This window comes from Sus scrofa, chromosome 1, assembly GCF_000003025.6.
Source record: "Sus scrofa isolate TJ Tabasco breed Duroc chromosome 1, Sscrofa11.1, whole genome shotgun sequence".
NCBI lineage: Eukaryota > Metazoa > Chordata > Mammalia > Artiodactyla > Suidae > Sus > Sus scrofa.
Window position 1 is genome coordinate 73508876 of NC_010443.5, and position 27702 is coordinate 73536577.

Here is a 27702-nt window from a genome sequence, read left to right on the forward strand (position 1 = left end):
AGCTGTGACATCTCCACACACTGCCAAATGTTCCCTAGGGGGCAAAATTGCCCCATTTGAGAACCACTGTTCTAGTTAAAAAAGCAAAGAACTGTGGAAATGTTCCCACCTGAAGGGGACTAAAGAGCTATGACAACCAAATGCAATACCTGATCCTGGGCTGTATCCTATACTAGAGAGGAAAGAATGCTATAAAAAAACACTATTGGGACAATTAACAAAAGTGGAATACCGATAGTAAATGAAATAAAGGTACTGTATTAATATTAAAAAATAAGCTGATTAGTGTAATGTAATTATGCAAAGAATATCTCTGCTCAGGAAATACACAATGAAGTACTTAAGGGTAAAGGACCATGATATTTCCAATGTACCTTCAAATGATTCAGGAAAAATATATGTATGTATGTGTACATTTACATACATTCGGCTTACATATACATGAGAATAGTATACTTACATCATAGGTGAATCTGACTAAAGGGTATATAAGTGTGTTCTCTGTACTATTTTTATTCTTGCAACTATTCAGTATGTTTAAAATTATAAATAAAAAGGAGTTTTTTTTTAATGGAAGCAAAAGTTGTGGTCCTTAAAGTTCTAATTGCAGGTTTCACAGTAGCAGTCGAGAATAAATGTACAAATCCCAAGGGGAAAAGGACTACTACTGGACAAATTCCCAATTCACGCCTGAGACAAACGCTGCAGTTACCTTCCTTCCTTCGGCCTATCTCCCCCTCCCCATTCTTTCTACAGTGACCTCTTGAATAATGTGTAACCGAAAATAAATCTATCCCACTCTTAAAAGGCCATTTCTAGGAAGTTACTCAAACCCACATCCCTACTCGATTTCTCCACAAATCACTAGGGCATCTTCACCTTCAACAGATAAGAAGCAAAAACGCGAAAAGCGCACGTGGTCTTTGAATTAGTACGTCAAGGTGAGTGGACCAGAGAAGACACAAGATCGAATCTTTTGGAGCGCTAAGAAAAGGAAAGGGTAAAAAGATAGGCAGGGAACCAGTCTGAGAGACGCAGGAGAAATGACTCGAGTGGGTGCAAGCGTGTCGGGGCGAGAGGGAGTAGCTCACCTGGCTGTGGTAAGCAGAGGGTGCTGAGTTCCCACCAGCTTCCGCACCTGCATAGCGATGTTGCTGAGCTCGTCGCTCAGCAGGCAGCGGAGGCTCATGAAGGACGTGGGATAGCCCACGATCTTCTCAGCCTCTGACACCACTTGGTTCCAGTGGGCTGGAGACCTGGAGGACTGACCACGCCAGGAGACCACCGAGGAAATGGTGTCGAGGGGGCGACGCGGGGGACCCGAGGCCCCGAAGTAGGGCAATCGCTTGAGCAGCTGCCGAAGACTCATAGTTTTGAGTCTGGGGGTGTCAGGGACTTGAGAGTGTCCGGAGGTGGAGCAGTGAACAAGTCAGGGGCAGATGAGTAACCTGCAGGAACTAAAAGGAAGCGGCGATTCTTGACTCTCAGAGAAAAGTGGGTTTCTGAAGCAGTGACCAGGTGCAGAACTTTAAATGCAGCTTTCTGCAGCCCGGGTTAGAGAGAGAAAACACTCCCAACTCAGCACTGCCCACGGCCATCTAGGGTAGACGCTACCTAAATGGGGAACGCCATATTGGCCGCGTGAAATGCGGCTTGCCGTAAAGACGGAGGCGAGCGGTTCTGCAGCAAAGAATTTTTCCCTACTTTACGGCGCAGCCGCGAACGCCCCCAAGGGGCGGGGTTTTGGAAGGGAGCTCCGGAAGGCGAGGTAGGGTGAAAGCCTTAGCTCCTCCCACCTTCTCGTCCGGGCGTGTGGGGACAGAGAGTGGCAGGGTTGTCGGGGGTGGGCGCCAATTAATGTCCCAGCCCTTGGAATCGGGCCGAGTCTGATTCGGAGGATTTCCAGCGGCCAGCACAGAGTGGGAACGCGTAAATGTGTGTGTCATGATCGAGGATCGGTGTCCACTAAGTGTGTTTTCGCGGCCCCCCAGCCCTAGAAGGAAGGGCTCCGGCTGAGGTGACAGCTCCTCTGGGAAACCTCTCGTTGCTGTCCACTGTCAGGTCTTGGCAGTGAGGCTTAGGAGCTGAGGGCCACCGCTCCTGGCAGGGCACGGGAGGGGACCGTGGGGTGAGCTCTCAGTGCCCTTAGCTCCAGTCTACGAAAGGTGGCGTGGCCTGGCAGAAAGCGTGTTTTTTTTGGACTTGTTTTTCCCAGGGTCTGCCCTCATTCCTGGTCTGGCCTCTTCACTGAGTTACAGCTCAGGCACAACCAGGGGTGCCTCCCACAGGGGTGCGGAGAGGCACTTCTAGAAGGAAACTCAGGGTCCCATCGAGGATCCCAAGAAATCACTGACTCAAGTGCTTTCCACTTATAGCTCATGTATTAGCTCATTGAATCCTCATTAAGTAAATAATATTCGTATTCTCCATGTTCCATATGAGGAAACTGAGGCACAGCCAAGTCTGTAAATTGCTTAGGGCCACACTAGGCAGGAAAATAAACCCAGGCAACTTGGTTTCTGAATCCATGACACTTTACTGTGTCTGTAAGTAACAGGTTATCGAGCATTCTTTTCATTGTTGTCATTGTGGTTCTATAATGCCACCTATTCTTTTATCAGGTATGTCTAGCATCCTGCCCCTTTTCTCATCACCCAAAACACGCTAACAAACCCTTGTTGATAATAAAGGTATATTACCAAGTTTTACATACTAAAAACAAAGCTTGTAAACCTCCTTAACTTCCAAAATACTTTCAAATTCATGATTTATATTTTTTTAAATTAGCATCTTGTGTAATACTGGCCTAGACTTGGGCTACATTTTTAAAAAGTTAACTTAAAAACAGGCAGATTAGGAGTTTCCGTCATGGCTCAGCAGAAACGAATCCAACTAGGAACCACAAGTTTTCAGGTTCGATCCCTGGCCTCGCTCAGTGGGTTAAGGATCCGGCGCTGCCATAAGCTATGGTGTAGTTTGCAGATGCAGCTTGGATCTGGCATTGCTGTGGCTCTGGCATAGCCCTGTGGCTACAGCTCCAATTAGAGCCCTAGCCTGGGAACCTCCATATGCCACGAGTATGGCGCTAAAAAGTAAAACAAAAAACAAAAACAAAAAAACAGGCAAATTAAAGAGTATTCATTTTGCACAAAAGATGCTTTTTCTCTAAAAAGTTTTTGCCTCAGACTCGCTTTGAATGGAAAAATTTCCTTGTGATTTAAGAATCCAATTTTATTTCCAAAAATTCTGTCTAAGCATAGCCTTTCAGGGGTACATTACTACATTTTAGATGAAGTGAATTATGCTCATAAGTATTAAACAGTCTATGCCTGCTAAATAAATAAGGCAAGCCGAAGTTCAAAAACAATTCCTGTGAAAGAGATAACACACTCCCGGCAATAAAATTCAGGTCTGTTCCAAATGAAAATAAATATGGACAGTGAGATAACTTAAAATTCCAAAAAGTTCCAAGGCCTGAGCTTCTGGGTTATCCAAGGTGAAAAAGGTCATGAAAAATGAGGGGAGACAGACAATGTGATATATTGTCCTCCTGAGGCTGTTTCTTCAGAATCATGGTACTTTAAGACTAACTTTTCATGTAATTTCCTTAATACCAATTCACAGCATGTACTTTAATTTCTCCACAGAAGCCAAGTGCATTATTCTCTGGTCATACTCTATTAACCAAGTTTTTGATTATTCATGGGACTTTTGGTCCCATTTACTTTAAATAATCAACCCTTTCCTTTATTCTTATGGTTAAAAGGTTGCATTATACCTAGTGATAATTGGTTTTTAGAAGGTTAAAATAGTATATTATTTAATCTTTCAGATAAATACATAACTCCTTAGAGGCTGGCTAAAGAGAGTTTTGAATTGCTAGTGACTTTTGAAGGTACAAAGACAAGGAGTGTCTGTGGTTCTGCCCTTCCTCTGCCACTGGTAAGAGTCATTTTGAGGATGTCTGGGAATGTGTGCACAAAGAAAGACTACAGCAGGGTTCCTTACCTTGGCATTAATGCCATTTGGACCAGATAACCCTTTGGTATGGGAGGTAGGGGGGAGGTGAAGGTTGTCCTGTGCATGGTAAGATGTTTTGCAGCATCCCTGGCCTCTACTCACCTCACCAGATGTCAGCAGTACCCCTCTCTAAGTGTGATGGCCAGGTTTATCCAAGAACATAGTCAAAAGTCCCCTGGGTCAGGGATGAGGGGTGGGTGGCAAAATCACCCATGAGAATATAGGAAAGTGGGAGATGCTGAAAGAAAATTTCCATACATGACATTTACTCCTAGAAAGTAGCAAAAGAAGAGGTCCTCGGTGTGGGCAACCCTGAAGGTTAGAGTGGTCACTCTCCAACCTGTGGAAACCTCCAGCCTCAAACAGGGACACCTTCTCCCTGGGACTGGGGTTGTTCTGAAGTCAGCAAGCTGACAAAAGATGGTCACAGTTCCTGCTTCACTTTTTTCAGGATCCTGAAGCCGGTCAAGTGCCACTGGACTTCATTTACTGTCTTCTCTGCCTTCTGCTGGCCTTAGGGGAAAAAAAAAGTGAGGTCATATTTGATGTCCTTTTCTTTGGCTAGAAATCTGAACTGGTCTTTGGAAATACAAGGTCTTAACAAGGATGGTGTATGCTTTGGACTTTGGCATTTCCATGATGAGGTGAGTGGAAATAGATAGGGACACCGTGGCCACCCTCCTTCTTTGATCCTTTACACAATCACCTATTGTTTATTTTAAGAGAGTTCTTCCAAAAGTAGATGAAAGCATGGCAGTATACCTTGGGGCAGAACAATAAAAGGAGGCAAGTAATGAGATTAGCAAAAATCCAAAAGTTTGACCACCTACTGAGCTGGCAGGCTAGAGAACAGGGATGCTACATTTTGCCAATGAGAACATCAATTGTTGAGATCCCGTCATGGCACAGCGGAAACAAATCTGACTAGGAACCATGAGGTTGTGGGCTCGATCCCTGGCCTTGCTCAGTGGGTTGAGGATCTGGCGTTGCCGTGAGCTGTGGTGTAGGCCTCAGACAAAGCTTGGATCTGGTATTGCAGTGGCTGTGGCGTAGGCCAGTAGCTATAGCTCCAATTAGCCTCCTAGCCTGGGAACCTCCATATTCTTTCAGTGTGGCCCTATAAAGACAAAAAAACACCCCCCCCCAAAAAAAATATATATATATAAATTGCTGTGTAAAAACAGGACCTATGGAAGGGAATTTGATAATCCCTAGCAAAATTACATTACATTTATGTACTGTTAAGTAATTACATATACATTTGACCCAGAATTCCAATTCTAGAAGTCCTTCCTAAAGTACAAAAGGACTTATGCACAAGGTTATTCATTGCAGTAGTATGTATTGCAGTATTATTTGCTATCATTTGCAAAAGATTGGAAACAAACCAGAGAACCACAAGAAGGCCACAAAGTTGAAAAAACTGGGGTGAACCCATACAAGGAAACACATTGTGCAATTTCATTCAGTAGTTGTTAGGAATGATTTTCAGAGTAAGTAGAATCCATGTAAGATTAAAGTGAATTGGAGGAAATTCCCACTGTGTCGCAATGGGTTAAGGATCCTGCTATACTGCTGCTGTGGCTCAGGTCACAGCTGTAACTCAGATTCACTCCCTGGCCTGGGCACTTCCATATGCAATTAGTGCAGCAAAAGAGAAAAAAAAAAAAAAAGGTTGAATTGAATTGGAAATAGTATGAACTTAAAGATCTTTCCTTTTAAAAAATGTTTCTTATATCCTAACAAGAAAAGTTTTACATTGGAGTTACTGTTGTGGCTCAGCAGTAATAAGCCTGACTGGTATCCACAGGGACACAGTTCAGTCTCTGGCCCCATCTGGCATTGCTGTGAGCTGTGGGGTAGGTTGCAGACACGGCTTGGATCACCTTTTGCTGTGGCTGTGGTGTAGGCTGGCAGCTGCAGCTTTGATTTGACCCCTAGCCTGGGAACTTACATATTCTGTGGGTGCAGCCCTAAAAAGACCAAAAAAAAAAAAGTTTTACATTTATTGAAGAAGAAGGTGACATTTAATTTCTTTACCCCTTGAAAAGTCCTGGAAGTAATGATGATTGTGTACCAATAAGTGCCATTAGCATTTATGTCATACTTTCAATACATCATTTCCCATTAAAAGGAAAGAAGTTCTTTGGAGGAATGGCAGATGTCAGGCCTGGGGCTAGAAACGTGCATGAAGATCCTGGGACAACCTGTGGTGCCAGAAATCAAGGAAGCTATTAAAGTCTAAAGTCTAATGGGACAGTTCAAAGGGAAAAAAGGATCAGCATAAAGGAGCTTCCACTGGCTGAAAAGGGGACAATCTGAGCATCCGAAAAGAATGAGACAACTACAACTGATTGAAATTCGTTGATGACATATAAATCCTTGATTTCATTATTGAACATAACTAGGGCAATACTTTATTTGTAATATAATGAAGGAATTGAGCATTTATCCTGCCTTTCCTCTATGAATAGTGGTGTCTTAGCCTGGCTTACCCCCTTGAAAGCTGAACGTGAGACAAGGGCTTACTTTTAGGTAGTTTATTTTGGACAGTGACCTCAGGAAACAGCCATAGATGACTAGGAGGGTGAAACAGGGAAAGTCAATACAAGGGTGTTCTTGAGTTAGTCATCACTGTTGGCCTTGAGGCTGCTAGGACTCCTTGAGTTGCTGTGTAGAATATTCTTCAGAAGTGTCAGCTTATTGAAAGAGAGGAGCAGTTATCTACCAGGCTCCATCTCCCATGGGTCCAAATTTCCCCCTTAAGACCTTAGCCCCCTCACACTTCTAAGCTGTCAAATGTAAGTGCTAGCGGTTGTCCCACCCTCAGGGAGTCAGAGGAACTTGGGGGGGCAGAATGTGAGGTGTATGCAGTGCATGTGAGGAGAGGTGCTATCATGTTATATCTGTAGGAGACAGATTGCTTCAGCAATGGCTATAGTAGGAGACAGGCTGGGAGGACGTGAAGCTGGGAACAAGTGCCTCTTCTAAGGTGGTAACCAAATAGCTCAAGCTACTTGAGGGAAGGTTTATGACACAATTCCATTTAGTAGAAGGGGGAGTAGAGGATAGAAATAGGAAATCACCATATTGTAGTTCCAATTCAGGCAACAACCTCTCAATAGATGAGAGGCTGGCAGGGAATTTTGCAGTGAAGGCCTTAGGCCAATACCACCTGCAACCACTAACCAGTCTCAGCATCACTAGGAGTGGGGAAGCCATACAGATACACCTCTTGGTGTGCTGCGTGATGAAGTACACAAAGATACCTAGGAAATATTCTTGCCAAAACAGTTGAATCTAAATCTTTGAGAGTTCCCTGGTGGTCTAGTGGTTAGGATTCAGCACTTTCATCACTACAGCTCAGGCTCAATGCTTGGCCTGGGAACTGAGATCCCACATCAAGCCTCTGCACACTGCAGTCAAAAAATTTAAAATAAAAAATAATCTCTCAAAGGAATTCCCGTTGTGGCACGGCGGAAACGAATCCAACTAGGAGCCATGAGGTTGCAGGTTCAATCCCTGGCCTCGCTCAGTGGGTCAAGGATCTGGCGTTGCCACAAGCTGTGGTGTAGGTTGCAGACGTGGCTCGGATCCAGCATTGCTGTAGCTGTGGTGTAGGCCGGCGGCTACAACTCTGATTAGACCCCTAGCCTGGGAACCTCCATATGCCGTGGGTGTGGTCCTAAAAAGACAAGACGATAATAATAATCACCACCATCATCATCATCATCATCATCTCATCAAGCTTGCAGGTCTAATTTCCAATTTTCTAGATACAAAGAAGGGAGCTGAGCAAGTGAAATGACTTCACAAGGAAGCAAACAGCCTGTAAGACATTCTACAAGCCAGTAAGACAAGGGTGTAAGATGGTACTGAATAGGGAATTCTTGTTGTAGCTCAGTGGTTAATGAATCCGACTAGGAGCCATGAGGTTATGGGTTCGATCCCTGGCCTTGCTTTTGCTCAGTGGGTTAAGAATCCAGCATTGCTGTGAGCTGTGGTGTAGGTCGCAGACGCGGCTCGGATCCCTGCGTTGCTGTGGCTGTGGTGTAGACCGGTGACTACAGCTCCCATTCAACCCCTAGCCTGAGAACCTCCATATGCCTCGGGAGTGGCCCAAGAAATGGCAAAAAAAAGTAAAAAATAAAAAATAAGTTTTGAAGCATTTAAAAAAATCGGAGGCATTCCCATTGTGGTTTAGCGGGTTAAGAAGCCAGCTAGTATCTATGAGGGTGCGGATTCGATCCCTGGCCTCACTCAGTGGGTTAAGGATCTGCAATGCTGCAATCTGCAGCATAGGTCACAGATGCAGCTCATATCTGGCGTTGCTATGGGTGTGGTGCAGGCCTGCAGCTGGGGCTCTGATGTGACCCCTAGCCTGGGAACTTCCATATGCCACAGGTGCAGCCCTAAAAAGAAAAGAAAAAAAAAAGAAAAGAAATCTAAGTTACAGTTTTGATATATATTGCAAAGGAATTATTGTTAATTTTATGTGTGAGTCTCTAAGAAAACATCCATATTTTTAAGCAATGCATACTAAAGTATATAGGGATAGAATAACCCATTATCAGGAATTTGCTGTAAAACACTCCAAGAGGAGAAAAAAATAAGTATGCTAAAATCTAGAAAGTTGTTGATTCAGGATGATGACTATATGGTATTTATTATTCAATACCATTTTGTATATGATTGAATGTTTGCATAATAAAAATTTAAAGAGACAAATATACTCATCCCATTTTTATAAATGGAAGGAAGTCAAATGAATTCCCTAAAATCATAAAGCTGGAAAGTGGTTGAGCTAGAATTAAAGTCATCTCATTACTTTTCCTGTATCCTATCATCAGCCTTAAATACATATAATTGCTTCATTTTTTTCTTTTTCTATGTGACTCCATTTATATAGTATTCTTTTTATTGAAGTTGCTGTGTAACACTATGTAAGTTACAGGTATACAATATAGTGATTCACAATTTTTTTTTTTTTTTGTCCTTTTGCCATTTCTTGGGCCACTCCCGAGGCATATGGAGGTTCCCAGGCTAGGGGTCCAATCAGAGCTGCAGCTGCCAGCCTACGCCAGAGCCACAGCAACACGGGATCCCAGCCGCGTCTGCAACCTACACCACAGCTCATGGCAACACTGGATCCTTAACCCACTGAGCAAGGGCAGAGATGGAACCGGCAACCTCATGGTTCCTAGTCAGATTCGTTAACCACTGAGCCACGACAGGAACTCCGTGACTCACAATTTTTAAAGGTTATACTCCATTTGTAGTTGTTATAAAAGTATTAGCTATATTCCCCATGTTGTAGAATATAACCTTGTAGCTTATTTTATACCTTATGGTTTGTACCTCTTATTCCCCTACCTCCAACTTGTCCCTCCCCCTTGCCTCTCCACACAGGTAACCACTAGTTTGTTCTCTATAACTGTGAGTCTGCTTCTTTTTTGAGGGGAGGGGGCACTGTGCCCACAGCATATGGAAGTTTCCAGGCTGGGGTTCAAACCTACACCACAACATTGACCCGAGCTACTGCAGTGAAAATGCTAGATCCTTAACCAGCTGTGGCACAAGGGAAATTCCCGCTTCTTTTTTTATTATAATCACTAGTTTGGTGTATTTTTCAGATTCCACATATAAGTGATATCATACAGTATTTGCCTTGCTCTCTGTGATTTATTACACTTAGCTTAATGCCCTCCAAGTCCACCCATGTTGATGCAAATGGAAAAATTTCATTCTTTTTTATGCCCGAGTGGTATTCCATTGTATGTAAATACCATATCTTCCTTATCCATTTTTTTTTTTTTTTTTGTCTTTTTGCTATTTCTTTGGGCCGCTTCTGCGGCACATGGAGGTTCCCAGGCTAGGAGTCCAATCAGAGCTGTAGCCACCGGCCTACGCCAGAGCCACAGCAATGCAGGATCCGAGCTGCATCTGTGACCTACACCACAACTCACGGCAATGCCAGATCCCCAACCCACTGAGCAAGGGCAGGGATCGAACCGGCAACCTCATGGTTCCTAGTCAGATTCGTTAACCACTGAGCCATGACAGGAACTCCTCCATTCATTTTTTAATGGACACTTAGGTTACTTCCATATTTGGCAATTGTAAATAATGCTGCTTTGAACATTGAGGTGCCTGTATCTTTTCAAATTGTGTTTCGGTTTGTTGTATCTGTTAATTTGTTTGTTTTGATATATACCATGGAATAGAATTGCTGGGTCATATGGTAATTGCATTTTTAGTTTTTTGAAAAACTTCCATATTGTTTTATACAGTGGCTGCACCAATTTGTATTCCCACCAACAGTGTATGTACAAATGTTCCCTTTTCTCCAATTCTCACCAGTCTTTGTTATTTGTGCTCTTTTTGATGATAGCCATTCTGACAGGTATGAGATGATATCTCTTTGTGGCTTTGATTTACATTTCCCTAATAATTAGTGATGTTGAGCATCTTTTTATGTGCCTGTTGGCCATAGGTATTGCCTCTTTTGAAAATGTCTATCCAGGAGTTCCCACTGTGGCTCAGAAGTAACAAACCCAGCTAGTATCCATGAGGACACGGGTTTGATCCCTGGCCTCTCTCAGTGGATTAAGGATCCAGCATTGCCATGAGCTGTAGTGTAGGTCACCTGTACCTTAGGCTTAGACCCAGTGATGCTGTGGTTGTGGCGTAGGCCAGCAGCTATAGCTCCAATTCGACCCCTAGGCCGGGAACTTCCATATGCTGAGGGTGCAACCCTAAAAAGACCCCCCCCCCCCAAAAAAAAGAAGGAAAGATAAAAAGAAAAGAAAAATTTCTATTCATTTTTCTGCTGAGTATTGTTTTGATGTTGAGTTGTATGAGCTATTTATATATATGCTGGATACATAATTACTTAACACACTTTCACCATTGGTTCATAAATTGTTCTTTTTTGTTTTCTTATTGTGATAAGCAGCCATCACAATATTGGTATCCTAATAGTCATACCCTGTATTGTCCCCTACCACCTTGTCTCGGGGTTGGTATGTGTGATCAGTAGCATCCGGCAAAAGAAATGATCTGTTCATTCAATATTAGTTCTATGAAAGACACTGTAGCTTCCACCGTGGGCTCTCTCTTGCTTCTCTCTCTTTCTCTCTCTCTCTCTTTCCCCTTGCTCTGGTGGGGGAAAGCCATGTCATAAGCAGTCCTGTGAAGAGGTCCATGTGTGGAGGAACTGAGCCTTATGCCAAGAGCCATGTGAATGAGCCATCTTCGAAACAGACCCTCCAGTTCTTTCAGGGACCACAACCTTGACTCACAGCTTTACTGTAACCTCATGACAGACCCTGAGCCAAATCACCCAGCTAAGATGCACCCAGAAACTATGTGAAATAAATGCACCCAGGAAACTGTGAAATAAATATTTAGTTGCTAAGTTATAGGCAAACTTGTTACACTACAATAAAAAACTAATACAGGAGTTCCTGTTGTGACTCAGCAGGATGAGTGAACCCAACTGGTATCCATAAGGATGTGGGTTTGATCTCTGGCCTCTGTCAGTGGTTGGGGATCCAGCTTTGCCATGAGCTGTGATATAGGCTGCAGATGTGGCTCAGATCCTGCATTGCTGTGGCTGTGGCATAGGCCAGCAGCTGCAGCTCTGATTAGACCCCTAGCCTGCCACATGCCCACCTGCCACAAGTGCGGCCCTAAAAAGCAAAAAACAAACAAACAAAACACCGAAAAACCTAACACAATTATCTATTTATCTATTAATCTTCATATAATATAATACATGTAGTAAACCCATCACCAGCACAGGAACTAGAATATTGACAGCCGCTTACTTCTGACTGTGTGGCCCTCCTCCACCCCATTCTCCTTACCTCCTTAATCCAAGGTTATCTTTATCCTAAATCTTGTATTTATCATCCCCTTATTTTATTTTATTTTATTGGCCACACCTGTGGCATACCATGATTTTTTTTAAATCATAGTTTAATCCTATATATTACATATCCTAAAAGGTATATTATTTAGTTGTTATTTTTAGCTTCAAACGGAGGTTCCATGATGAATGTAATTTTCTGTGACCTTTTTAATTTACTCAACATTATTTTTCTGAGATTTACCCAATTGATGTTTATAGTGGCAGTTCATTTGTGTTGACTGCTGTGTAATACCACTGGGTGAACAGACCACTCACGCTTCATCCCTTCTCCTGTCAATGGACATTTGGATTGCTTCCAGATTTTTTTTTTCCTATTACAACAGCGTTGCCCAGGAAGAGGTTTACAAATCCCTCCAGGTTCACAAGTTAAGAGTTTACATCTAATATTAAAATTACTGGGTTAGAGGGTATGTAAATATTCAACTTTCATAGATAATGCCAAACAGCTTTCCCAAGGGGCTTTTCTTTCCGTACCTGTGGCATATGGAGGTTCCCAGGCTAGAGGTCTAATCGGAGCTGTAGCTGCCAGCCTATGCCACAGCAACTCAGGATCCGAGCAGTGTCTGCTCACAGCAATGCCGGATCCTTAATCCACTGAACGAGGCCAGGGATAGAACCCGAAACCTCATGGTTCCTAGTTGGATTTGTTAACCACTGAGCCATAATGGGAACTTCCAAGGGGCTTTTCTAATTTGCATTTCCACCAGCCACTTACAAGAGATCCTGTTGATCCTTCCCTCTAAACATTTGATATTGTCAGCCTTCTTAAAATTTCCAACAAATTGGTATAAACTGGACTCTCATTACAATAGGAATCTGCATATATCCCACATCACTGAATGTTCTTAACATTTTACAGATTAGCTTTCCAAGATAAGGTGGGGAAGTATATATAAGTATGATTCTTCATTGTAATTGTCCTTTTTGTTTAATGTTTAGGTCTCAAATCCTGAGTTCCAGCTGTGGCGCAATGGGTTTGGTGGCCTCTTGGGAGTGCTGGGATGCAGCTGTGGCTCAGATCTGATCCCTAGCCTGGGAACTCCCTATGCCATGGGGCAGCCAAAAAAAGTTAACAACGACAAAAAAAATCCTCTCCATGTCCGCAGTAGTACTTTCTTGACACCTATTTTTTTGTTTTGTTTTGTTTTTTTAGGGCCACACCCTCAGCATATGGAGGTTCCCAGGCTAGGGGTCGAATTGGAGCTGTAGCCGCCGACCTACACCACAGCCACAGCAACACCAGATCTGAGTCATGTCTGCGACCTACACTACAGCTCACGACAATGCCAGAACCTTAACCCGTTGAACAAGGCCAGGGATCGAACCTGCATCCTCATGGATACTAGTCGGATTCGTTTTTTGCTCAGCCACAACAGCAACTTCGACATGTTCTAATGTTCTGAGCATCTGACCTTAACAACTGTAATTAGAGAGGAAATGGACCAACACTATCTTTTTTTTCCCTAGTTTCTCTCCCTACTGGGCAGCAATATCAAATTGACTAGCAATACTGCTAGTTAATTTCACACTAGGATTAGCTCAATGGGAGAACTTGGTCCTTTTCTTTTACAAAGGCTTTTTTCCAGGAGACCATTTCTTTTAGGAACTAAAAAAAAAAGAAAAAGAAAAAAAATCTCCTGGAAGATTTTTACTTGAACATAGACAACATTAAAAATGGCTAGCAATCTGAGTTCTACAGCTCTGTCTTGAATCACTGTGTGATCATGGCTAGTTATTAACCCTCTGCATTTAAAATTAGTCACCCGTAAAACAAAAGTATGCAGTGGAATTTTTCTCAGCTATAAAAAGAATGAAATAATGCCATTTGCAGCAACATGGATGGGTCTAGAGATTATCATACTAAGTGAAGTCAAAGACAAACATGATATTATTCATATGTGGAATCTAAAAATGAGATACAAATGAACTTATTTGCAGAACAAATAGACTCATAGATTTTGAAAACAAATTCATGGTTACCAAAGGGGACAGGTGGGGGTGGAGGCAGGGATGGATTGATTGGCATATGCACACTATGGTATGGAATGATTGCCAGACAAGGACCAACTACATAGCACAGGGAACTCTACCCAATATTCTATGATAATCTATATAGGAAAGAATCTGAAAAAGAATGGATGTGTGTGTATATATATCTGAATCACTTTGTTGTACAGCAGAAATTGTCACAACATTGGAAATCAACTATACTTCAATAAAACTTTTAAAAATGAAGAAAAAAAAGGAAAGTAGGAGTTCCTGTCAGGGCACAGCAGAAACGAATCTGACAAGGAACCATGAGGTTGTGGGTTTGATCCCTGGCCTCACTCAGTGAGTTAATGATCCGGCATTGCCGTGAGCTGTGGTGTATGTAGGTCGCAGACGTGGCTTGGATCTGGCATTGCTGTGGCTGTGGTGTACGCCAGCGGCTACAGCTCTGATTCGACCCCTAGCCTGGGAACCTCCATATGCTGAGGGTGTGGCCCTAAAAAGACAAAAAAAAAAAAAACAGGAAAGTAGATGATCTTTGGGGGGATCCCGTTAAGTATCAAAATGTTTTTATTCCATGAATGAAATTAGTTAGTAGACTAATCTTGTCCTTATGGTCGTTTCATTTTCTCTCTCTCTTGATCTCTGTCTCTGATCCATCCAACCCACTTGATCTTGGTATCAACATAGATTGAAATAGGAGGCCCATGAAGAGGATTTCGGAGAGGACCATATCGTTCTTCTTTAATTGTTCTGTTTGTCACTACATACCCACTCTCAACCCTGTGTCTGCTGAAGACTAGACACCACATAAATATTACTTGGTCAGTGGAGTGAATAATGAATGATTAAGCTGGGTCTTTATCCTCCATTCCTATCTTCACTCCATCATCACATTCAAATTCAGAAGTTATTTGAGTTGTATTTTATTTATGATAAGATCAGGAAGCCCAGATCAGAGAATATCTCCATGACTATAAGTTCAGTCAGTTCTCCACGGCCACTTAAATATTTCTCCTGAAGGCCAGAAAGTCAGTACAACCAACTGAATCAAAAATCTCTGGACTTGAGGACCAGGTATCAGTATTTTTCAAATACTCCTCAGGAGATTCTAATTTGTAGCCAGGGTTGAGAATCACTATTCTAGAAAAAATATAACCTTTTTTTGTTTGTTTGTTTCCATTATTTCTTATTCTTTCTCTCTCTTTCCTACATTCCTTCTTTCTTTTTTTTTTTTTTTTTTTTTGTCTTTTGTCTTTTTGTTGTTGTTGTTGTTGCTATTTCTTGGGCCGCTCCCGCGGCATATGGAGGTTCCCAGGCTAGGGGTTGAATCGGAGCTGCAGCCACCGGCCTACGCCAGAGCCACAGCCACGCGGGATCCGAGCCGCGTCTGCAACCTACACCACAGCTCACGGCAACGCCGGATCGTTAACCCACTGAGCAAGGGCAGGAACCGAACCCGCAACCTCATGGTTCCTAGTCGGATTCGTTAACCACTGCGCCACGACGGGAACTCCCTTCTTTCTTTTTTTAAAAAAGAAACATATAGGTCAGACTCCATTCCCTAAGGTTCTAGAGAAATTGTGACAGAATTCTATATGCAGAAAAATCCTCCTTTTGTTGCATAGAATGTATATATAGGTACCATCAGGTAGAAAGGAATCATGACATACTGTATTTTCCATATCTATAAAGGCTGGCAACTTCAAATTATAGAGTTGTCAAGACATCTTGTCAGTAACTGCTGCCCTACAGTAATAAATATAACCCCTAAATTACCTGAAAATATTTCCTCTGTCTTAAAATGCAGTTTTCTTCTAAAATTAGAAAATGTTTCATTTGGGAATGGATGTATCTATGGGTGAACAATCAAATCAGTATGGTCAGCTAATTCTAAAAAAAAGTCACTTTTCACAAATTTACTGAAACAACTCAGTCAAGCCTTTTTTTTCGTAAGTTCAAGGACCAACTCAATTAAATAGGTCATTTTGAAGCCCCATGTAGACTCACACGAATTCCTGTCTACAAATAGCTATTAAAAGTCCCCCAAATGAAAGTCACCATATGCAAAGGCTATTATGATGTGGCCCATAGATAAATGGATCTTTAAAAACTGCTTTTTCCAAATAAAGATAATGTGTCTGAAATGAGAGTGAGAAAGAGAAAGAAATTCCATTATTAATCTTGGAAATATGGAAGCAATGGTATTAACTTGCTAGGCTGAAAAGAATTTGCAAAAGACTTTTCTTTTTTTTTTTTTAGATCTTTTGTCCTTTTAGGGCAGCACCTGCGGCATATGGAGTTTCCCAGGCTAGGGTTTTAATCAGAGCTGTAGCTACCGGCCTATGCCAGAGCCACAGCAACGCCAGACCCAAGTGCATCCTCAACCTACACTACAGCTCACAGCAACACTGGATCCTCAACCCACTGAGCGAGGCCAGGGATCGAAACCACAACCTCATGGTTCCTAGTCAGATTCATTTCCGCTATGCCAGGACGGGAACTCTGCAAAAGACTTTTCAAAAGACCATCTGAGAAGATGGTGGGATTAAGAAAAATCATATGAGGTCATTTCCCAACAGCTGACACCCACATAGGAGGGATGTCATTGTCAACTGCTATGGTGTCAGAGCTATTTCTCAAAAGTATTCTGGTTTAAATCAATCAGAAGAGCTTGCTATGTTGTTTTCTGTTCTTTGAAATCATGCCATAAACAAACATCTGTAATAAATATGTTTGGATATTATAGGGCTGGTACGGCCATGATGGGAGTGATAGGTCTGAAGTGGATAACAAAATAAAAGAAATATGCTGATGTCAAAGGAAGTAAGAGTTGCTTTATTTTTCTAAAAATAAAAGAGACTGGTTTGCAAGTCTAAACAAAGGACAACTCAACAAGACACTCTGTGTCGAGAGTGACAGAGCTTGGTGATTAAGGGATCAAGCACGAGAGCCAGATGCCTGCATTTGAATCCCAGCTTTGCTATTAACCATTAGCGCAAAACTGGGCAAATCATGTAATTTACTCTCAGTACTGTGGTTTTCTTAGTTGAAAAAAGGGAAAAACAGTAATACCTATGTCAATGGGTAGTTTTGAATATTGGCATAAGTTCATAAAGTACTTAGATCAGTGCTTGGCTTACAACACGAACTCCCATCATTTTCCACTCTTCAACCATAGGTCCTCCCAACTTCAAATCAGACAAATATAAAGTGTTTTTATTTTGTATACTCTTATGAGAAAGGCTGTTTTTAACTGTAAAGCAAATCACACAATTAACCCACATAGCATAAGCATGTGTTACATACAAAAGACAACTGAAATGCTGCGTTGCCTGCGGATATGATGGTGATGTATAGTTTTAAGAATGTTGCAAGAGGGGTTCCCGTCATGGCTCAGTGGTTAATGAATCTGACTAGGAACCATGAGGTTGCGGGTTCGATCCCTGGCCTTGCTCAGTGGGTTCAGGATCTGGCGTTGCTGTGAGCTGTGCTGTAAGTTGCAGATGTGGCTCGGATCCCATGTTGCTGTGACTTGGCATAGGCCAGCGGCTACAGCTCCAATTCGACCCCTAGCCTGGGAACTTCCATATGCCATGGGAGCGGCCCAAGAAATGGCAAAAAGACAAAAAAAAAAAAAAGAATGTTGCAAGATACAGGGCTTGGAACTTCTTTTATTTTAGACAAAATCTATTCACCATTTAACTCTTCTGTTGAATTAGACTTCTCTTACAGAGGTCTTTTGGTGGTATTTTAAAGTGAGTATTTTTTTATTACTTTTTATTGTAGTTTTCAAACTCTACCCAAAATTTAAAAAAAAGAAAAAAGATAATGAGCCCACCTGTACTTATTATCCAGTTTCAACAGTTATCCACATTTTTCATTCCTCTTCCCAACAATGCTGGAATATTTTGAAGCAAGTCCCAGATATCATTTTGCCTGTAAAAATTTAAGAATTTATTTATAAGAAATAAATATTTCCTTAAAAAGAAACCACAATACAATTGCACCTAACAAAGTTACCAAAATTCTTAATATTCAAATTGTCTCAAAAATATCTTTGTATGGTTTAAATTGAGATCCAAACAAGATGAAATGGGAAATTTAACCTGTAACTCTTTGGTTTTATATTTTGGAAGATGTTTCAGCTTTATACTTACTCTAAAGGGGAATGAATGACCACAGCTGCAGTTTGAAATTGAAATCATCATAATAATAAAGTAGAGAAAACTGGAGTGAGAAGTGTGAGTCTCATAGTAGGTTTGGCTTTTAGTAGTAACACTGACTTACGGGTCTATTTCATGACAGTAGCTTCTTTTGCTACTGTAGCAAGAAGAAAAACAATCCTTCTAAAGTATTTGTGCTATAGGAAGCACACGGAGTTAAAAAACAGCGGGTCTGTGAGCGTTCCAAAATACTGAAGCTTCATGAACTGGTCAACATCTCAATCTTTGAAGTACCCAAGGTGTAGAACTCCCTCCTGTTTTTCATCTATCCGAGTTTCTAAGAGAGACAGAGTCTCTTTTTAAAAAATATTTCCAAAGGATTTGTTGGTGACATTTGCACCTTGGTTCTCATATTTTGTAATCATATCTCAGGTTTCTTTATTTTTTTTGTACAGGACTATTTGCAGGACTCTTAAGGCTTGGATCTAGTGTTTTCATTAGATGTCATTTTTTCTCATCTTTAAAAATTTTATTGAAGTAAAGTTGATTTACATTGTTGTAATAATTTCTGCTGTACAACAAAGTGATTCAGTTATACATGTACACATATCCATTCTCTTTTAGATTCCTTTCCCACATAGATTAAATCCACAGAATACTGGGTAGAGTTCTCTGTGCTATACAGCAGGTCCCCATTGGCCAGTCATTCCATATACTTCAATATTCATATGCCAGTCCCAAACCCTCAGTCCATCACTCTCTCACCCACCTGTCCCCTTTGGTAACCATAAGTTTTTCAAAGTCTGTTGAGCAGACTTCACTATTTTTAATATTGATTTAATATGACTGCCACTGAAGCCCCCAAGTATTTTTACAAGGAGACATTTTATAATTCCTTTATAGGTTACTTGCAATTATCAGAATAAATGAAATTTCCCTTTCAAAGGAGGTGGGTAGGAAATAAGTAACAAAGGTAATATTTATATACATAAAATGTTAACATATTTGTATGGTTGAAAGGGAATTTAAAAATAAATGAGCCCACATCCTTCTGTGGACTCCTACGATATAACCTCTTGCAGTTATGAAAGCTAGTGAGAAAATCATCTTTATTGATTAGGACCTCAGAATAGTCTGTCTTTGTCTTGCATTTGTCTTTTCCTCAGGTCCCATTATTTTATTGTAAAATGACCACTGCTTCTATATTTCCCTTTATAGTGCCCCTGGTGTCTCATTTGTTAAAACTGTACAGAGTGATAGTTAACATACTAGGCTCTGGAATCAGGCTGGATATAAAACTTGCTTTCATCACTTCCTAGCTGAATGTCTTTGGACAAGTCACTTAACCTTCTGTGCTTTGGTTTATTCATCTGTAAAATGAGTGTTAAATACCTATATACCTATATTATTATAGAATATATTTTTATTAAAGTATAGTTGATTTACAGTGTTGTGCCAATTTCTGTTGTACAGAAAAGTGACCTAGTCATTCATATATATATACTTTTTCTCCTATCATCCCCCATCATGTTCTATCCCAAGAGTTTGGACACAATTCCCTGTGCTATACAGTAGGAGCTTATTACCTATCCATTCTAAATGTAATAGTTTGCATCTATTAACCCCAAATTCCCAATCCATCCCACTCCCTCCCCACCCCTTGGCAACCACAAGTCTTTTCTCTATGTCTATGAGTCTGTTTCTGTTCTGTGGATAGGTTCATTTTTGCTGGGTTTTTTTAAAAAAATTTTTTTGCCTTATTTATTTATTTATTTATTTTAGGGCCTCACCCACAGCATATGGAGGCTCCCAGGCTAGGGGTCCAATTGGAGCCACAGCTGCTAGCCTACATCACAGCCACAGCAACATCAGATCTGAGCTGCATCTGTGACCTACACCACAGCTCACGGCAATGCCGAATCCTTAATCCACTGAGCGAGGCCAGGGATCAAACCTGAAACCTCATGGTTCCTAGTCGGATTCATTTCCACTGTGCATTGACAGGAACTCCCCATTTTTGCTGTTTTTTAGATTCCACATATACGTGATATGATATGGTATTTGTCTTTCTCTTTCTGACTTACCTCACTTAGTATGAGAATCTCTAGCTGCATCCAAGTTGCTGCAAATGGAATTATTTCATTCTTTTTTATGGCTGAGGTAGTAGAATATTTTTTTGTTTAGTTCCAGAAATTACTCCCTCCATTCTCCCTTGAGGTATTTGTCCCTTCCAATCAATATTGGTCTTGGTCATGGAATGTGGGTGGAAGTGACAGTGTGCCAGTTCTAAGCCTGGAAGCATGTGTTTTCACTTGCCCTCTTGTCCTCCTACCATCATCATGAGAATAACATGCCCTGGTAGCTGTTCTTCCCAAAATAATGAGACACATATGGAGCATGTCTAACCTAAATGCACCCTGGAGCAGTCTCCCTTGCCCACAACTTGAAGCAGATCTATGCAGTAGAGCACACCTTATTTCACCCAAACCACAGCTGGCCTGCAGAGGAATGAGAAAGAAGAAATGCTTGTTGCTATAAGGTACCAGTTGTGGGGGTAGCTTGTTACAAAGCATTATTGCAGCAATAGCTGACTAATACATAAGAGTATTGTGAAGAATAAATAAGATAATTTAGATAAATCGTTTAACCTAGTGCTAGGCAGATAGTCAGTGCTCTGCCCAATTAGTGTTTACTATCATGATGATTATTATCATCATCACTGTTATTTTTTTCTGGGTAAAAATACCCATGTCATATATTGTGATTAATTTATACATATACAGTGTTAGACTATAAACAGTGAGCAATGTTCTGAGATGGCATCCACAGAGATCCTGGCATTGGCAGTGGATGGTGCTTATTTTGGCAGATGATGACATTTCTCGAACTCTGCCTGCGGCTCATGTGGTTCCGCCTCTTCCCTCCTTCAGCCTGTTCAGCCTCTTATCTAGTTTGGAAAGTATAAAAAACTTGTTTCATAAGCATCCATCCAAATATTTTGTCTTATGTTTATGCTAGTGGCTACTAAACTCCATTTTGCTCCCTTAGTTCTCTGGTTAGCTTCCAAATAATATAAGACTAATATCAAGTATATGGGCTATGGAGGGCCCAGAGAGAGAGGAAGTCCTTTGGCATATAAATCATGAAATTATGTGAGGCATAAGGAATGGGGTCAGATGAGAAGTAATGAAAAGTCCCAACTTACCTTTCATTTAATTTGAACTTCGCTTGCTATATACATTTTAATTTCATTTCAATTATTACCTAAAGTTACACACGGTGTGTTAAAAAGAAAAATTTGCATCAAGAACTCTCACTAATGGGAGTTTCCATTGCGGCTCAGTGGGTTATGGCCCTGACTAGTGGGTTTGATCCCTGGTCCTGCTCAGTGGGTTAAGGATCCAGCACTGCTGTGAGCTGTGTGCAACACAGCATTGCTGTGACGGTGGTATAGGCTGGCAACTGCAGCCCCAATTCAGCCCCTAGCCTGGGAACTTCTATATGCTGCCGGTGTGGCCCTAAAAAGCAAAAAAAAAAAAAAAAAAAGAACTCTCACTAAACATATGAACTCCACATCACCATGTACATAACATCAGTATCAACAAATACTTATTGAATATTTGTAATATATCTTGTGCTGGTATATGATAACATATAATACATATTTTGTTCACTTTTAAGACATATTTTTTCATACTTTAACATCTCTGAAGTCAACATGCAGCTTACATTTGGTTGTATGTAGTAGGTTTTTTTTGTTTGTTTTACTTTTTAGGGCTGCACCTGCAGCATATGGAAGTTCCCTGTCTAGGGGTCTTATTGGAGCTACAGCTTCTGGCCTATGCCACAGACACAGCAACGTGGGATCCAAGCCACATCTGCAACCCACACCACAGCTCACAACAATGCTGGATCCTTTTAACCCACTGAGTGAGGCCAGGGACCGAACCCACATCCTCATGGATACTAGTTGAGCCAAAGTGGGAACTTCCGGTATGTGGTAGTTTAACTGTCATGGCTGTTATTTTGATTATGGATAGCTCACTGGCTTACAATGACACCTACTTCTTGTTTACCTTATATAGGGCTGTGGGTTGGCGGTGGCTCCACTGGCCTTTGCTCGGGTTGGTTTGACTGAGCTTGGCTTCATATGTCTGCACAGCTACACATGCATTCTCAAATCCAGGTAGAAGGACTACTCACGTTCTGGGACTATTCTACCACTATCTCATGGTTGACGGAAAGCACAGAAGCTGAATCTAACACCACAAGTGCGTTTAAAGCTGCCTGGATATGGCCTTTGTCATGTCTACTCACATCCAATTGGTCAAAGCAAGTCATATGGTCAATTCTGACAATGGAGTGGGGAAGTGGACTCCACCCACTATGAGGCTGGGAGAGGCAGTGGGAACAGACCTTGAGAATAACAACACAATGTACCACAGTAGCAGTTTTCCTTTTTTCATAGTACATAAAACAGTGGTGTGTCTCACAACAGTTGGCATTTATAGAGGCAATGTAATACAATAATCTATATTAGGATTTAAGAGAATCTGTTGTTTAAGCCTAATATTTTTATGAACTACTTTTTACATCTTTCTAATTGGGTTTTCTTTCTTTGTTTCTCCCTTTTTTTTTTTTTTTGACTGCTCCCGTGACATGTGGAATTTCCCAGGCCAGGGACTGAACCCTTGCCATAGCAGCAACCTGAGCCTCAGCAGTGACAACCCCAGATCATTAACCCATTAGGCCACCAGGGAGCTCCTCCAGATGGATTTTCTAGTAGGCTAAAAACAGAGATTCATTTACTGTTTTGGTGTTTCTTTTTCCTCATTAAATCAGACTACTTTATAATGGAGGTAAAAGAGACTCACTGGCTTTCTTTTGTTAATCCTGAGTGAAGTCATTCTTGTTACCTAATTTGCCCTAATTTCAGCCGGTAGGGAGGCTGAATTATGAACCATGCTCCAAGGCCTAGATTCTTGGCATCATTTAGTACTAATCATTGCTTGTTTATTTGCACAATGGATATTTATAGAGCACCTACTACATGCAGGCACTTTCTTGGCACAGGAGATTCAGCAGAAAAAAAAGCAGCTAAGAGTCTCAATCTTATGGAAATTCTATTCTAGTGGAGACTGACAGGCAATAGATAGATAAATGAAGAAATTTAAGGTGCTGATGAGTGTCACGAAGAATAGAACTCATGATGATATATTAGAGGGCCACACAGGGGAGGGAACTTCATATGAAACAGTGAAACCTAATCGCAAGCAGTCAGTCATGGGGGACTTCTGAGGGAAAGGCATTCCAAGAAGAGAGAATAGCAAGGACAAAGACTTCAGGGTAGTAGAAGAGAAGAGAGAAAATCGGTGTGGCTAGAATGCAATAAACAAAGAGCTGAGTAAGTTAAGGTATAGGTTGGGCTGTGGCAGTAAAGAGACAAAAAATGCAATGATTTAAGTACAAGATAGGTCAGCCCTGTGTCTTGCTCATGTATAAGACAAGGCAGCCTTGGTGGTATTGAGGACCTAGGCCCTTTTTATTGCTGCTTTGCCATGCTTGCCATGTAACCTCCATCCTGCAACTTGAGTTGGCTAGTCCAGGTTCTACCCTTTTACCATCATATTGGTATTCCAGTCAGCAGGAATGAGGGAAACGGGAACAGAAGCCATATCCTCCATTTAAAGGCACAACTCAGTAGTTACACACATCTCTTTGCTCATATCCTATTGGCCATAATTTGCCATATGACCAATTCTAGCTGTGAGGGAGGCTAGGAAATGTGGTCCTTTGTTTGAATTCATGTGTCTGGGTAAACTTTGGTGACTCTATTTCTATATAAAGAAAAGACAAGTTTTTTTTGTTTTGTTTCATTTTTTTGTCTTTTTGCGGCATATGGAGGTTCCCAGGCTAGGGGTTGAATCTGAGCTGTAGCCACCGGCCTATGCCAGAGCCACAGCAATGCCAGATTCAAGCCGCATCTGCAACCTACACCACAGCTCACGGCAACACCGGATCCTTAACCCACTGAGCAAGGCCAGGGATCGAACTGGCAACCTCATGGTTCCTAGTCGGATTCATTAACCACTGCACCATGACAGGAACTCCAAAGAAAAGACAGTTTGTTGATAAGGGATAACTAATAGTCTTTTCCACAAAGTGAGTGGTAGACAAAATTAGTAATATGGGCAGAATCCCAAGTATGTAGGACCTTGCTGGTTATGGCAAGGTGTTTGCATTGTATTTTAAGTATGTGTATTAGTTATCTGTTGTTGCTTTACAGATTTCCTCCCAAACATAGAAGCTCAAAACCATTATATCTCGTAGTTTCTGTGAGTCAGGAATTGGGAGTCACAGGGCAGAGTGGTTTTGACTCAGGGCCTCTGAGATAATCATAGTCAAGATAGTGTCTGTGGGAGTTCCCGTCGTGGCGCAGTGGTTAACGAATCCGACTAGGAACTATGAGGTTGCGGGTTCGGTCCCTGACCTTGCTCAGTGGGTTAACGATCCGGCATTGCCGTGAGCTGTGATGTCGGTTGCAGACTCGGCTCGGATCCCGAGTTGCTGTGGCTCTGGCGTAGGCCGGTGGCTACAGCTCCGATTCGACCCCTAGCCTGGAAACCTCCATATGCCGAGGGAGTGGCCCAGGAAATGGCAAAAAGACAAAAAAAAAAAAAAAAAAAAAAAAAAAAGATAGTGTCTATGGCTGCAGCCATCTGAAGGCTTGATGGAGGCTGGAGGATCTGTTTTCAAGATGGCTATTGGTAGAAGCCTTCAGTTTTTCACCATATGGACCCCTCCATAGGGCTGCTTAAATGTTCTCATGACATAGTAGTTATCTTCTCGCAAGAAGTGATTCAAGAAAAGGGAGCAAGAAGAGTTCCTATTGTGGCTCCGTGGGGTAAGGACATGACGGTGTCTCTGTGAGGATGTGGGTTAGTTCCCTGGTGTCACTTAGAGGGATAAAGATCCGGTGTTGCTGTGGCTGTGGCAGAGGCCACAGCTGCAGCTTGGATTTGACCTCTGGTCTGGGAATATCCATATGCTGCAAGTGTGGCTGTAAAAAGAAAAAAGAAAAAAAAAAAAGAGCAAGAAGAAGACCACAATGTTTTATATTCTAATCTTGGACACCACACATCATCAATTTTGTCTTGTTTCTTAGAAACAAGTCACTAAGTATAGCCCATAATCAAGGGAAGGGAAATCAGGCTTTATTCTTTCTAGGGAAATGCAACAAAGGATTTGTGGACATATTTTAAAACTATCACAGTATGATAGGAAGTCACTAGAGTAGTTTCAGCAAGAGGGTGAAAAGTCTGGTTTTTTTGGTTGTTTTTTGTTTTTTTTTTTTTTTTTTTTTTTTGCTTTTTAGGGCCACACCCGAGGCATATGGATGTCCCCAGGTTAAGGGTCCAATCAGAGCTACAGCTGCCGGCCTTCACCACAGCCACAGCAACATGGGATCTGAGCTGAGTCTTCCACCTACACTGCAGCTCACGGCCAGATCCTCAACCCACTGAGCGAGGCTAGGGATGGAACCCACAATCTCATGGTTCCTAGTCAGATTCATTTCCACTGCGCCACGACAGGAACTCCTGATTTACCTTTTTGAAGAACTGGTTTGGTTGCTTTGTGGAGAATGGACTGCACAGGAACAAGAGTGGAAGCATGGAACTCAGGTAGATAGCAGCAACTTTGTTTTGGCAATCAATCAATGGGCCTAAGAGTAAAATGGGTGCGGTAGAATTAGTAGTGAGATTCAGGCTATGTATCAGAAGTAGACAGAACATAATACTGCAGAATCGGATGTCATTAAGTGTCACTTCCTTTTCACATCTTCAACTGCAGTACTTTCTTAAATTGACTGATTATCAGAATCCTTGGAGAGATTTATTTTTTTTTATTTATCTGTCTTTTTTTTTTTTTTTAGGGCCACACCCATGGCATATGGAGGTTCCCAGGCTAGGGGTCTATAATCGGAGCTGTAGCCAGCGGCCTACGCCAGAGCCACAGCAACTCGGGATCCGAGCCGCATCTGCAACCTACACCACAGCTCACGGCAATGCCGGATCCTTAACCCACTGAGCAAGGCCAGGGATTGAACCCGCAACCTCATTGTTCCTAGTCGGATTTGTTTCCACTGCACCACAACAGGAACTCCTGGAGAGCTTTATAAATGTGAATTACTGGTTTTCATTTCCACGCAATCTACTTCATTATGTCTGAGCTGGGGAGATGATTAATCAAAACTGGAATCCACTGCTCCACTTATTCAATAAGCCAATTAGATGTGCAATTATTACTATTGTTGTTTTTGCAAAAAGGAGTCAATTACTATATGATGAGCCCTAATATCCAAATACTCATTTTTTTTTCACACAATCTCCTCTCCCCCTTGTTCAATCAGATACCAATTCCTATGGATTCTGTCTCTAAGGTAACTCTTAGAAAGAATTCCTCCCACCCATTATTGCACTAGTCTGAGCAATTATTTATTACCTCTTAACACCTCTCATGTAATTTCCTACCTCTGGTCTCTCTTTCTGCCTTTTACCTGTTGTCAAAGTGATCTTTCTGTCCTGCATTTGTGATCTTATCACCTTCATGTGAAAAAAGACTCAGTGGACTCTCAAAAAGAAGTCCACACTCCTTTAGGATGGTATTTGCAGCCATTGACAACCTGGTGTTACCATCTCTTTGGGGTGATCTCATAGCCCCTTTAACACACTCATGTTAGGCCCACTGAATTATTCACCCTTCCCTTCACTTTGCTCTTTCTGCCTATGGGATGCTCCTCCTTCTCCCTCCCTCACCTGACAATATCCTGCTTGTCATCCCTCAAGGCCCAACTCAGATGGTTCCCATCTCTATCCTTAATTCAGAATTAGTCATCTCTTTTTCTTAATTCCCATCTCACTTTTGAAACACCTTTATTGTTTTATGTTTAGAGCCTAGGAGTATGCTTGCCATTAGTTGGCTCCAGAAAAAAAGTTTATATGGGCACGATTTATTTCCTATTTATCCAGTTCTTATGCAATGGAAAAACAAAAGGCAAACTCATATTGGAAGTTCAGCTAATGAAACATACAATGAACATATACCCTGGGATCTGTACACATTTAGCACGGTCTATGCCCACTGCATTTTACACCCATATGTGGTGGCATCAGAAATTCTAAGGCCGGAGTTCTCATTGTGCCTCAGTGGTTAACGAATCCGACTAGGAACCATGAGGTTTCGGGTTTGATCCCTGGCCTCGCTCAGTGGGTTAAGGATCTGGAGTTGTTGTGGCTGTGGTGTAGGCTGGCAGCTGTAGCTCCAATTAGATAGACCCCTAGCCTGGGAGCCTCCATATGCTGTGGCTGTGGCCCTAGAAAAAGACCAAAAAGAAAAAAAAAAAAAAGGAATTCTGAGGCATTGCAAAATCTTCACAATCCAAATATTTTATTAAGAATTCCAGTGACAAGATCTGAAATATAAAGGTTTGTGGGTCTTTTCAAAGGCTTAATCACATTCAGTTAGAAATTTAAGTTAACAAGAATATTCCATTCCCTCAGCATTCCAGTTAATTGCTGTTTAGCATATGGGTTA

The 27702-nt window shown here is 41.7% G+C and overlaps 2 protein-coding genes and 1 long non-coding RNA gene across 11 annotated transcripts in view; 1 reads left to right on the plus strand and 2 right to left on the minus strand.

The window, feature by feature from the left end:
- PDSS2 (decaprenyl diphosphate synthase subunit 2) overlaps positions 1-1658 on the minus strand; it is a 275584-nt gene extending 273926 nt beyond the window's left edge. For 2 of the 4 annotated variants that reach the window (XR_002336490.1, XM_021065253.1), the window contains exon 1: positions 1092-1658. Coding sequence is in view for 3 of the 4 variants with exons in the window: in XM_021065253.1 (XP_020920912.1) it covers positions 1092-1369 (278 nt within the window). In the remaining variant the exon portion in view is untranslated. The remainder of the gene's footprint in view (positions 1-1091) is intronic. The other 2 variants (XM_021065297.1, NM_001167653.1) reach the window with 2 other exon arrangements.
- Positions 1681-27702, plus strand: part of LOC102159561 — a 29162-nt gene continuing 3140 nt past the window's right edge. The window contains exons 1-4 of one of the 3 annotated variants that reach the window (XR_002343710.1): positions 1691-1768; positions 3833-3942; positions 4472-4664; positions 12893-13113. This is a non-coding gene — a long non-coding RNA (uncharacterized LOC102159561). Of the gene's footprint in view, positions 1769-3832; positions 3943-4471; positions 4665-6154; positions 7488-12892; positions 13114-27702 lie in introns of those variants that run through there. The other 2 variants (XR_002343707.1, XR_002343705.1) reach the window with 2 other exon arrangements.
- Positions 3056-27702, minus strand: part of LOC110260430 (WAS/WASL-interacting protein family member 3-like) — a 38627-nt gene continuing 13980 nt past the window's right edge. For 3 of the 4 annotated variants that reach the window (XR_002343704.1, XR_002343703.1, XM_021090650.1), the window contains exons 2-4: positions 25716-25831; positions 17784-17881; positions 3936-4533 (exon numbers count right to left, since the gene is read on the minus strand). Coding sequence is in view for 1 of the 4 variants with exons in the window: in XM_021090650.1 (XP_020946309.1) it covers positions 25819-25831 (13 nt within the window). In the remaining 3 variants the exon portion in view is untranslated. Of the gene's footprint in view, positions 4534-17783; positions 17882-25715; positions 25832-27702 lie in introns of all 4 variants that reach the window. The other variant, XR_002343702.1, reaches the window with a different exon arrangement.